Genomic DNA, 12728 nt, shown 5'->3' with positions numbered 1-12728 from the left:
TTCGAGATGATGTTAAGGTGTGATTACGCTAAGCTGGATCTTCACAGAAAGGGACACAGAGGGACAAAGATCTCGAATTGAAGAACAAAACTAAACTCTCTAAATGGTGTAGAAACAATGCGACTATTTATCCTGTTGGAAAGGGAGGCAACCGACGATCGGCGGCGACGACAACTAGTTCCTCTAGGAAGTGCCGTTAGTCTTGGTTCTGGTCTGGCATTAGTTTTGCCGTACCAGCGCCGGACTAGTCCTTCGAGGATACGCCGTTAGTGTTGGTGTCGGGCTTCCGTCGGTCCTTAAGGGTGCAACCCCAACAGTCAGCTCCGGAACCTAGACGAATAACTCGTTCCTTGGCCAAATAAACGACATCGTTGCGCTCCATCCATGGCTTTCCCAAAATCATGTCGTAAGCTAGATTGGGGATAACGTAACCATAGACTGTTTCTTTGCGTCCGTCGATGTCGAGCTCACAAAAGGCAATTTCCGAAATCCATCTCTTCTTTTCGTCATTCTCGGCTAACCGTAGCTCACGCTTCGTTATCGGCATCCGTTGCAGACCTTTCTTTTTCACTAACGATTCGTTGAAGGCTGACGTCACTAGGCACCCGCTATCGAATAAGGCGTCACAGTAGAAGGAGTTATCAATGAAGGCTTCGATCAGGAACGGGGACGAATGCATTTGGGAAATCGCTTGTTTGGGGGCATCCGTAATCTTTGTCTTCCGTGGCGAAATAGGTTCATGCCGGTCCTTCGTGGGGGATTCTCTCCTGGTAACCTTCTTGTCGATACTGTGGTTCTCCGGGGTTGTCGTTGCATGTACTTCTGCGGGCGATTCTGCTGGGCGAAACTTCGGGCACCTAAATGAACGATGGCCCTGCTCTAAACAACGGAAACAGGCTTGTCGTAGTCGTGCCTTTTCGATATCAGATTGCGCTCTCCATGGCGCTCGTGGCTTCGGGGGTTCAGCAAACTTCTGCTGGCTCTTCTTTTCTATAATCTTGGCAGCGGTCTCCAACTGGGAGATCAACGCTGCTACTTCTGACTTCTGCTGAAACTGTACTTTCCGGACCTGTACTTCGGGTCCGTCTTCGGTGTCTTCTTCGTCTGTCGATTCTTCCGCGGCTTCAGGGATCGGGAACTCCTCTTGGTCGACTGGCTGTTGCACATACCACGTGCTGCTAGATCCTTCTCTATATCTTGCTTCGTATTGCGGCAAGCACTCAACTCTTCCAGCTATAGTCCGTACTTTCGTCACCCACTTGTTGTAATCGTCGTCGGGTAACTTCTTCGGAGTGAGGTGGTACTGTAATGTGTCGTTGAGGGCCGCATCTATGAATAGGATCTTGCATCTGTCGGGCCAATGCCAACCTCCACAGGCGCTCAGCGAATATTCGTAGTCTTGCAGAAACGCCTTGAAAGTCTGCGCTTCTCCCATTCTCATGGTCATCAACTTCTGACCTGCCTTCATCACAGCTTGCTTGTCGGTGAACTGGTCGTTGATGTGTTCTAAAAGCTTCTCCCAGTCCCAGTCGTGAGCTTCCCCTTGATCGAGCCAAAGATCCAAACGTGGCTGCTGGCTTTGGGGAATACTCATAAAGATTTCGAAACATATTTCGCTGGGAGTGAGGCGGTGGCGATGGCTGATCCGGGCTCTAAGCTTCAGTTGATTGAAGAAACGCTTGAACGAAGAGGGCTGACCATCCCACTGGGGCCATGAGATATTGTGTGTGGGAGAGGGGGAACATTGTTGACTCGATAACAGCTGATGCACTGACTGTAAAAGCTCGAACGTGGTAACATCAGGCTGCGGGTTGACTTCGGTCTGCTGAGGCATGGTGGCGACCTGGGGTGGCAACGTGGCGGGGAGGAAAGGCGGAAAACTGGGGGTCCTAGGGCTCGACATGGCATAAGATTGCACTTGCCCAAATAGGATAAAAACAAACAGGTAGAACAGGGATAGGAACATATCCAAATAGAGGGATGAAAACTGTGTGTAAAACTTCTTGAACGGATCCCGTAACTCCAGGGGATCGTGAGAAAACTCAAGAAGATGTTAAAGATAATATGTGACGGGTTTCACTAAGTGTTACGGGTCGTGGACCCGATGTTGGATCATCTTTGGGCTGATCCATGTTGACCCACTTTTTGTGTGATTTGAAGTTGGGTTCACTTTCGGGTTAGGGTTTGTCGACCCACTTTTATTCGACCAGGGGCCGGCCCCACTTTTTGTGTCAAGTGGATCGGGATCCACTTTTGTGTACAGGGATGATGCCCCACTTTTCTTGGACAGGGGTCATAGGGCCGATTGCCCCGGTGGGGCCCACACAACTGGATTCTTGAACGCCTATAAAGCATGGCCAGTTCCCCCATCTTGAGTTTAGATTTTCTTCTTCCTTTTCTTTCTTTTTATTACGGATAGGGCCCGAAGAAAGGATTAGGGTTCCGGGTACAGCCAACGACTCGGGACAATGATAGGTTCCTGAGGTGGACAGTCGGGCCTGTGGAGGAAGACGTCAGTTAGACAGAGTGCTAAGACGTATGGTCGGTTGAGATGAAGAGGCAACACACAACTTAGATGGCTATTCTGAGAATAGAGCGGCACAAAGAGGAAGGAGGAGGAACAATCACACACTTCAAAGAAGAAGAAAGGTTGAACTGCAAAGAAAGCAAGAACAGAATGGTATAAAGAAGAAGAAGAAGGTAAGCAAGTGCATGTGATTGTTAAGCTTGGAGAACAAGAGTAAACCTGATCAACTCAGGGCAGGAGACGACGATATTTATGTTGTCGGCGCTCCTGACAAAACTCTGTCTTCCCAAGCTAGAAACAATCAACATCTAACTACGAACAAAAGATAAGTCTCGTGTAAACAAGACGTAACAGGTTCGTAACAATCGAACCAGATAACAACCCCCACCTAAGCACGCAATGGCAATTGCAACAAGAAAACTCCGCAGCAGCAGAACAACGTCTATCAGAGCACCCGTGCTCAGCACATCCCACGACAACCTCATATCCGTTGATCAACTCACGATCTACACAGACCAACCTGTGCCATAAGCGCATCTTCATAGGTCGCCGACCTTCGGCGTTGTGGAAAAGAAGAGTGGGGTAGGTCTCATGCATAACCCTTAGCATGAGCAGTGTCAGGATAGCTATTCATGACAGTAGCCCCCCTTTTTATGACTGATTTCCACAGCAGTACTAAGATCGTCTGGCGTTAGGCATCCTCTTGTAGAATTCTGCAACCTTCTCAGGTGCATTGGCTAAATGGTCCAGAGGTTCCCAGGAGGGTCCATCATGTTCATAGCCCTCCCAAACTACTTGATATTGCAGAGGGCCACGCGAAGACACGCCTATAATTTCCTTGACCACAAATTCTTCCTCGCCATCTACTATGACGGGAGGAGGAGGAGGGTTTTTCTGGCCAGGAAGAGGATCCGACGCACATGGTTCCAGCAGACAAACGTGGAAGACGGGATGAACCTTCATAGTGGCAGGGAGTGCCAACTCGTAGGCATGCGAAGACACCTTCCGTAGAATCTTAAATGGGCCAAGCTTCTTGAAGTCCAACTTCTTTGAAGGACGAGTAGTTCGAATATTTCTACTCAAAAGCCACACTAAGTCCCCTTCTCGAAGGAGAGGGGCGGAAGATTTGTGTCGATTCGCGTACTCGGTCATCCGCTCACGGCTCCACGTAATTTCAGTCTTTAAAAACTGACAAATGTTGTCAAGCTCTTTAACAAAGTTCCGCAACGGGCCTTTTTCCACAGAGACTGGGAGCGACTCACGCCCACTTCTGGGGTGAAACCCGTGGTTCGCAAAGAAGGGCGTCAGCATAGTAGAACTGGACTCGGAGTCATTGTAAGAGAACTCCGCCAAGGGCAAAAGATCAGCCCAATTGTCCTGTCTATAGTTGGTGTAACCCCGCAGGTATTGCTCCAAAATAGAGTTCACACGCTCAGTCTGACCATCGGTCTGAGGGTGGAACGCAGTACTCAGATTTTGCTTTATGCCCAACAGTTTGGCTAAAGCCTTGGAAAAAGCCGACGTAAACAGACTACCCCTGTCGGACACAATGTCCAATGGCAGACCGTGGAGCCTATACACTGCTGACAAATAGAGCTTAGCAAAACCTGCAGCATCCAGCGAGGAATCGCAAGGTATAAAGTGAGCCATTTTGCTAAGCCTATCGACGACAACGAGAATCATGTCAAAAGAATTGGAGACCGGCAAGCCGGTGATAAAATCAAGGGACACAGATGTCCACCGAGCTTGCGGAATGGTCAGAGGTTTCAGTAGACCGTAGGGACTATGTCGCGCGGACTTGATCCGTTGGCAGACCTCACAATTTCGGATGTACCGGATGACATCACGACGCATCCCGGGCCACCAGTATTCCCGAACAAGAAGTTCAAAAGTGTTCTTTTGTCCAGGGTGTCCGCTAGGCATAATATCATGACAATTCTTCAATGCACGAACTCGTAGATCCTCGTTCGGCAAATATAGAAGGTCGTTGACAAACAAAAGACCGTCATTGTCAAGCCTGCAGACACTGAGGTCCACATCTGGAGGTTTGGTCGACTGGCCTCGAAGAGCAGAAATAACATCAAGAGCCCACTTGTCCGTGGATAGCGCGATTTTTACCTCGTCTACCAAAGACATGGTACCAATAAAATTTTCAGGGGGAATAATAGGAGCACACAGCTCTTTATCCTCCTCAGAAGAAGAAGAAACGAGGTCTTCGTAGCGTCTGGTCAGGGCATCAGCTCTAGAATTCAAGGAGCCAGGCCTATAAGTGATGACATAACGGTACTCGCTCAGTTCCATAGCCCACCTCGCTTGCCGTCTGTTCATGGCCGGAATTTGCTTAAGAACGGCTAAATTCCGATGGTCCGTCAATACCAGAACAGGTTTTTCCAGACTTTCAACCATGAATCGCCACGACTTTAGAGACTCCACAATGGCTAACAACTCCTTGTCACCTACGCCGTAGTTACACTGGGCAGGATTCATTTTTTGAGAGAAATAGGCCACGGGGTGTAGTAGAAGCCCCTTGTCAGTCGGGTGGTATTGAGACATGACGGCAGATATTACACGGTCAGACGCGTCTGTTTCAATAACAGTGTCCAACAGGTAATCAAAGTGCTTGAGGATAGGTTCAGAGCAGAAAAGGTCCTTCAGGGTGTGAAATGCTGCCTCACATTCAGAGGACCAGACAAAAGATTGCGTCTTTTTAGTCAACTCGAAGAGAGGTGTGCAGATTCTAGAGAAGTCACGGATGAACCTCCTATAGAAATTGGCAAAACCCAAAAAGGACTGGACTCCCTTAACAGTTCGGGGAGCCTCCCACTCACGGACAGCCGCAACTTTAGCGGGGTCCATCTTCAGAGCATCGGCTGAAATAACAAAGCCAACAAAGGTAGTTTCAGTCTTGTCGAATTCGCATTTTTCACCCTTGACAAACAGACTGGCCTGCGCTAATTTTAGCAGGACTTTGCGCACATGAACATCATGTTCCTCTTGGTTCAGAGAGAACACCAGGATATCATCCAAGTAACAGACACAGAATATGTCCAAATACTCCGACAAGACCTCGCTGACATATTTCTGACACGTGGCAGGAGCATTGGTGAGCCCAAACGGCATCACATTGTACTCAAAAATGCCATATCGAGTTCTGAAAGCTGTCTTGTATTCATCACCTTTCTTGATGCGAATCAAGTGGTACGCAGCTCTCAGATCCAGCTTTGTAAAAATGTTTCCCGTAGCCGCCGTGCGCAGTGATTCATTGATCCGAGGCAGAGGAGTTACGTCTTTGATGGTGATATCATTGACGGCTCGGAAATCAACACAGAATCGTAAACTGCCTGGCTTCCTAGCAAAAAGAATCGGGGAAGCCAGCGGCGAAGAGGAAGAGGAAATAAAGCCTTTAGCAAGCATGCCATCTAGATATTTTTTGACAGCCTGCAACTCGAGTGGAGTCATATCGTACAGCGGGGCCTTGGGGTATTTCGCATCGGGAACGAAGTTAATCGCATGATCAATGTCCCGGTGAGGTGGTAGTTGCTCAGCACCTTCTCGAGAGAACAGAGGAAGTAGGTCATGGTATTTCTTCGGGATGCGTTCAAGGAGCCGTGCATGCTCTTGTTCCGGAGTTAGGTCCTCCTGATTGAGATAATCCAGGACTTCCTGAGCGGTGACACGATAAATCTGTAGTTTCTCAGCTTTGGCAAAGCGATGCAAAGCCTGAGACGACACCGTCACACAGGAACAAGACACAGCTGACGATTGTGCAATAAAAGAAGGAAGGGGTGAAGTGGCTGAAGCAGGAGCAGATCCCTCAATCTGACTGCCAGCGGTAGAAGCAATATTTTTGTCGTTTTTTGTATAAGAAAAATCAAACGAAGCGCCAGAATCAGTAGAAGCAGTCGAAACAGAAGAAGAAGAAGAAGAAGAATCAGAAGCTGCCACAGCATTGCCATCGGCGGTAGAAGTAACCGATATCTTGAGCGTATTGGAAGGCCAAGAAATTTCCGGGTTATGGGCGTCGAGCCAGCATTTCCCCAGGATGATGTGGTAGCCCCCAAGCTTCGTGATTTGAAAAACCAAAGTTTCTGAATAATTAGGAAAAGAGAGGGACAAAGGAACTTGGTGGGTCACTTTACCCGCAGCAGTTTCACTACCATCAACAACATGGAGCGACTCGGCTCTGGCCTTGAGAACAGTAGGAATCTGATGCCTTGCTATAAATTCAGAATCCACAAAACAAGTTGTTGATCCCGAATCCACCATAGCGTAGGCCTCAATGGAATTATTCACTGTCACAGGAATAACCAGAGGGGGAGAGTTACCATAATCGATAGCATTATCAAGAGAACAAGTGCTGATTCTCAAGAGACCCTCATCAGCAGCGTCAGGGCTAGCCAGGACCAGAGGGGAATGGGTCGGTAGCCCTTCTAGTTTTTTGACGCATCAGGCGCAGGGGCCGTCGAGGGAGCCCGGGTAGAAGTGGAGGGAGAAGGGACAGTAGCTGCGCGAAGAGCAAGGTTGTTTTTGGGGCAAGCCTTTAGCATGTGGTCCTTTGCGCCACACTTCCAACAAACACCCTTTGCCATTTTGCCGTCAGCAGTCTTACGGAAGGGTAGACCGTTGGCATCGGGACCTGCAGAGGTACCCTTAGCTGGCTTGGTGTTGGGGACAGCTTTTTGGGCGCCAGCATTTCTCGAACGAGAATCTTGCTGAAAGGGGACCACACCAGGAGGCGGTTGGATTTTCCCGTTGTTTCCCCGGGTTCGGTTGTTGATCGTATTGTCCAGCGTGTTGCAGAAATTAGCGAACTGATCAAGCGTTCCCTTAGGGGCAGGATAGGTGTTCCAAGCCAGAGCGTCCTGTATGTGGGGCTTGAGGCCTCGCTGAAATAGTGCAATGGTGAAATCAGCGTCGGCCCAACCGAGTTTCTTCAACAGCGTTGTAAAAGCAGAGTGATAGGCAGTACAAGTACCTGTCTGCTTTAAGTCGAAGATCTGCTGGGTCGCAGTCATGCGCCAGTCAGGGTCATCGAAAGCCTCAGCTAACGATTTCATAAAATCGTCGTACGTTTCAAAGTTCATGTGTCCAGTGGCCGGGTCCATCCGAGGCATGGCCCAATCCAGAGCGCCATCTCTAAGGTAGGAGAAGGCAGTCATCAGCTTGCGCTGCTCCGTGCGGTGGTGCTTGGGTGCAGCAGCAAATTTGACCGCAAGTTGCCTCTGGAACGCCTGGAAGCCTTGCTGATTGCCATCATAGGGCACGACATCAAGATGCTTGTCGGCCTCTTTCAACGGATCGGCATCCTCTTCCCGTTTGACTCGGGGAAGAGACTCAAGGGAGTTGAAGCGGGCTTCAGCGCCAGCCTGGAACGCAGCCCAGTAAACCTGAGCCGCATCAGGAACAGAGCTGTCATGAATAGCCATTCTTGCCATTGCCATTGCATAGGGTTATGCCTGGCACCTTACCCCGCTTCCGTTGTGTCACGCTAATGTTCCAAGGACGTATGATGATACGGTTATACCACTTGGTGGTCTGTGTAACCTTGAGGTGTCACTCCGGTTTATCTACTCGGGTGTGGCCGGCTTGCACACTATAGATCATCGCTATTAGGTAACTCGGTACTCTGCAGTTGATGCAGCTTATTCTGAGTTGACTGCTATTCTCGTTCCTTTTGTGTCAACAGCGTTTGAGCGTGGGGCCCACACCTGTTAGGCCGATATCGCTGTAACGCGACATATCGTTGCCTGGGTGTCTTGAGGGATTTTCAGTTCTGCTGCTGCCGTGTTGGTTTATCTCGTGAACTAACATCCGGTTTGATAGTAGCGTCTGGTAACGTTGAGTTACGTATGTCCCCACTTTCGGTTATCTGTGATTTGGTTCTAGCTTGGGAAGATCTCTGTTGTCAGAATCTGCAACGCCTTAAATAGCGTTGCCTTCTGCCCTGTGTGATCAGGTTAACTCTTGCTCCCCAAGCTTAACAATCACATACACCCCTTTTGCCATTCTTCTTTGTATACTAGTTTATAGTATCACTTCTTCGATAGTACCTTCTTCTTTAGTACTATATCTTTAATTATCACTTGTTTCTTGATAGCCTTCATTGCATCAGTACCTTCTGTCGTCTTCGTTACCTCAGTGTTCCTGTGATTGTTTATTCCCTTCCGTGTGTTATAAGATCAATTAGTTGAGTGTGCCTCTTTACCTCAAACCGACCATACGACCTAGAGAGTTCTATCCTCTCCTCCCGGCCGTATATCCGCGCAGGCCTGACTGTCCACCTCTGGAACCTATCATTGTCCTGAGTCGTTGGCTTTCTAGAACCCTAATGGTTTCCTTGGGCCCTATCCGTAATAAGAGCCAACGGGGATGGGCGGGGCACCATCGTCGGTGCGCAGACCAGACATGTAAGCCGCCACAATAGCCATTTTGATCTCAGCACTGAACTCCCTAGGAAGGGCACCGAGATGCCAGTTCTCAGGAGTTCGGTCAGGAATCGACAGGAGGAACGTATTGAGATGCTCGATCATTTCGCGAGTGAGGGCCATTGCGAGTTGAAACGTAATAGAGAGGGAAAAATAAATGAGGAGAGAAAAAAGTGCCAAAGAGAGCCAAAGTTGTAATAGCGTCGGGTCTTCAAATGAAGCTTAACAAAATATTACGGATAGGGCCCGAAGAAAGGATTAGGGTTCCGGGTACAGCCAACGACTCGGGACAATGATAGGTTCCTGAGGTGGACAGTCGGGCCTGTGGAGGAAGACGTCAGTTAGACAGAGTGCTAAGACGTATGGTCGGTTGAGATGAAGAGGCAACACACAACTTAGATGGCTATTCTGAGAATAGAGCGGCACAAAGAGGAAGGAGGAGGAACAATCACACACTTCAAAGAAGAAGAAAGGTTGAACTGCAAAGAAAGCAAGAACAGAATGGTATAAAGAAGAAGAAGAAGGTAAGCAAGTGCATGTGATTGTTAAGCTTGGAGAACAAGAGTAAACCTGATCAACTCAGGGCAGGAGACGACGATATTTATGTTGTCGGCGCTCCTGACAAAACTCTGTCTTCCCAAGCTAGAAACAATCAACATCTAACTACGAACAAAAGATAAGTCTCGTGTAAACAAGACGTAACAGGTTCGTAACAATCGAACCAGATAACAACCCCCACCTAAGCACGCAATGGCAATTGCAACAAGAAAACTCCGCAGCAGCAGAACAACGTCTATCAGAGCACCCGTGCTCAGCACATCCCACGACAACCTCATATCCGTTGATCAACTCACGATCTACACAGACCAACCTGTGCCATAAGCGCATCTTCATAGGTCGCCGACCTTCGGCGTTGTGGAAAAGAAGAGTGGGGTAGGTCTCATGCATAACCCTTAGCATGAGCAGTGTCAGGATAGCTATTCATGACACTTTTCTTCCCTATGTTAAAGATAATAAACAGCATTGGACCTAACTATGAGTTTTCTCCGTACTTAGACAACCCGTCGCATATTATCTTTAACATCACAATTTTTTTATCTTAGAAGCTTGTGAGGAAGCTTCACTACCCCTTGTTGTCTTAGAAGCTTGTGAGGAAGCTTCATTACCCCTTACGTTCTCTTAGAAGCCTGTGAGGAAGCTTCACTACCCCTTGTTGTCTTAGAAGCTTGTGAGGAAGCTTCATTACCCCTTACGTTCTCTTAGAAGCCTGTGAGGAAGCTTCCCGTCCCCCCACCATCCGAAGTCCGCCGACCTTGCATAAGTGTCAAGGTTCTTAAGCGAAGAATACCACGTTCCGCACGTGACGAAAGAAGTTAGGACTCGCATTCAGGCCGTGAGATAGTATACTTTAACGATGAACGACAAAACAGAAGATGTTCTGTCCGGGCTACCCCGCGACTCCCAACAGGAGCAGCCCACCAATACCCCAGGATTAGAAGTATTTACGCCTCAGCAACTCGCAATAGTCCAGATGATACTACAGAACCACGCGAAACTACAAGCCCCGGCTCCTCCCGCGCCTGCACTTGCCCTACCACCTTCACAACCGATGATTAACCACCGCTACAACGCACCGTGGCCAGAGTGGGATGGAAAGCTTTTGTCCTTCCCCAGATATTTTAAACAGTTGAAGGTCCGCGCGCAAATCGCAGCTCACGTCATCGGGTCTTCCCAAGCAATTTGTCTCAGCATTTTCATGAGTATTCACGCTGAGCAACAAGCGAGAGTAGAACAATGGTTCACCGATGGCGCCATACACAATTGGGATTGGAAGAGTTTTCTTCAGCACATCAACGACCAGTTTGAAGACAAGGACGCGATCCAGAAGGCAGGCCAGAAGCTCTGCGCTATACAGATGGGAAGTCACCAGAGTTTTGTGTCTTTCCTACAAGATTTCGAGCACCAAGTTGGCTTATGTGGAGGTTTGGACTGGCCCGACCGCGTTAAGATTTTACACCTGAACTCCGCCATAAACTCGACACTTCAGGTGTACCTCACAGTTAAAAACCTCCCCAACGACGACTACCCGAGATGGGTCGAGAAGGTAAAGAGGGTAGCCGGACGAGTGGAAGCGCTACCAGGATATAGTCCCAAGGACCCGTCGAAGACTTTGACGTGGTACACCGAGACGAAAGCGGAAACAATGTTCGCCAAAGTTGTAACCCCGAGCGTCGTGGACCAGCAACTGCACCCCGACAATGATGAAGAACGCGTGACAATGAGTGTCAACGCCTTCCACACGCCGCTCCAAAGCAATGAAAGCCAACGCGCCCGTTCCGTCAAACCCCGCGCACCTTGGAGATCTGCAGATGAGAAAGAGAAGGCGAAGTCTGGCAACGCCTGTTTCCGTTGCCTTGCCACGGGCCACCGGTCCCTTGACTGCCCGAAGTTTGCCCCGAGCCGTCGACCGGCGAGAGTGAATCACACGATGATTCCAGAAGTTTCAGAGCCGATGAACGAGATTATCGAGAGCGTTCCGCACGAGGCGGACAAAAGAGTGGACTCTGACGAATTTCGGCCCCAGAGTTTAAAGAAGAGAAGACGCAAGAAGAGAACCGACACCAATGCCGCCAATGCTGATGCAGTCAACCACATGCATTCCACACCGTTTTTGATCGAGACCTTCGTCAACAACTTCTTTTATTGTGACGCACTGCTCGACACTGGATGCTTGGTAACATCAGCATTTGACGAAAGTCTAGTCAAGCGACGGGGTCTTCAGCGTATCCCCGTAAAGAGAAGAGAACTACTACTTGCAGAAAACGACACGAAGAAGAGATGGATTTCAGAGATTGCAGTGTGCGACATTGATATCGACGGTCGCAAAGAGAAAGTTTACGGTTACGTCATACCGAATTTAGCCTACGACATGATCCTGGGAAAGCCCTGGATGGAGAAGAACGACGTCGTGTACTCCGCGAAAGAACGAATGATTACCTTCAAAGATCAAGGAGACCGACTTATTGTCCGAGAAAAAGGCTGGCGTGAAGCGCACGCTGGCACCCCGAAAGCAAGCATGGTGATGGCAGCAGTTTTTGCTGCAGAGATCCGACGAGGAAGGAAGAGCAAACAGAAGCTACAAGTGTTTTCGGCCTCCATTCAAGACATCAACAAGGCCCTTGAGGTGAAAGCCCGCCTCACGAGAGAAGAGATTTCCGAGAGACTCCCGCAGGAACTCAAGCATTTAGCACCGATTTTCCTAGACGATGGCGAAGGAGATTTACCGCCCAACCGACCAGGCATCGACTGTTACGGGTTGAGAACCCGTGGTTGGATCAGACAGAGCTGATCCAGTGCTTTCGAATGCAGGTCGTTTCACCGAATTTGGACAAGGTTTCGGATGAACTTCGGCAACTCTTCGGAGGCTTCGGAGAGCTCGGACCGGGTCGGACTTGAGGTCCGTGGGTAGGATTCGCCTAATCCGGCAGGATGCAAAAAGGTCCGAAGTGTTCCGAGGGAAACTGAGGGATTCCGACGGGATCGGAGTTAACCTCGAGTTATCGCCGAAAACTCGGACATAAGGAGCTCACGGAGGGATATTGAGCCGATCGGGAACTTGCATTTGTAAGCACAAAAATGTCTATATAGTAGACCCAAATCCGCTGTTTAGTTTAGTCTTTCTTCTACCTTTTTCTCTCCATCAAAAGATAATAAACAGCATTCTGGTCATAACTGCAAGACTCTCTTGTACTTAGTGAACCGCTCTCATATTATCT

At 49.0% G+C, this 12728-nt stretch overlaps 5 protein-coding genes across 5 annotated transcripts; 1 reads left to right on the top strand and 4 right to left on the bottom strand.

Moving 5' to 3' along the window:
• Positions 1–244: 244 nt before the first annotated feature.
• Positions 245–1834, bottom strand: BROUX77_002620 (uncharacterized protein; the record flags this gene model as incomplete). Its single annotated transcript, XM_073747181.1, has 1 exon — positions 245–1834. One exon carries the CDS (start codon positions 1832–1834, stop codon positions 245–247), a length of 1590 nt encoding a protein of 529 aa, XP_073607702.1.
• A 1368-nt stretch (positions 1835–3202) lies between these two features.
• On the bottom strand, positions 3203–6793 carry BROUX77_002619 (uncharacterized protein; the record flags this gene model as incomplete). Its single annotated transcript, XM_073747180.1, has 1 exon — positions 3203–6793. The coding sequence occupies one exon, from the start codon at positions 6791–6793 to the stop codon at positions 3203–3205; it is 3591 nt and encodes a 1196-aa protein (XP_073607701.1).
• Positions 6794–6957: 164 nt separating this feature from the next.
• BROUX77_002618 (uncharacterized protein) lies at positions 6958–7968 on the bottom strand (the record flags this gene model as incomplete). Its single annotated transcript, XM_073747179.1, has 1 exon — positions 6958–7968. One exon carries the CDS (start codon positions 7966–7968, stop codon positions 6958–6960), a length of 1011 nt encoding a protein of 336 aa, XP_073607700.1.
• A 903-nt stretch (positions 7969–8871) lies between these two features.
• On the bottom strand, positions 8872–9075 carry BROUX77_002617 (uncharacterized protein; the record flags this gene model as incomplete). The annotated part of the gene is made up of 1 exon (XM_073747177.1): positions 8872–9075. One exon carries the CDS (start codon positions 9073–9075, stop codon positions 8872–8874), a length of 204 nt encoding a protein of 67 aa, XP_073607699.1.
• Positions 9076–10366: 1291 nt separating this feature from the next.
• BROUX77_002616 (uncharacterized protein) lies at positions 10367–12301 on the top strand (the record flags this gene model as incomplete). Its single annotated transcript, XM_073747176.1, has 1 exon — positions 10367–12301. The coding sequence occupies one exon, from the start codon at positions 10367–10369 to the stop codon at positions 12299–12301; it is 1935 nt and encodes a 644-aa protein (XP_073607698.1).
• Positions 12302–12728: the final 427 nt, after the last annotated feature.

Source organism: Berkeleyomyces rouxiae (genome assembly GCF_048999995.1).
Source record: "Berkeleyomyces rouxiae strain 22BRR77 chromosome Unknown BrBRR77_ptg000002l, whole genome shotgun sequence".
Lineage (NCBI taxonomy): Eukaryota > Fungi > Ascomycota > Sordariomycetes > Microascales > Ceratocystidaceae > Berkeleyomyces > Berkeleyomyces rouxiae.
The sequence above is the reverse complement of the archived record's forward strand: the minus strand, read 5'-3'. Positions and strand labels throughout refer to the sequence as shown.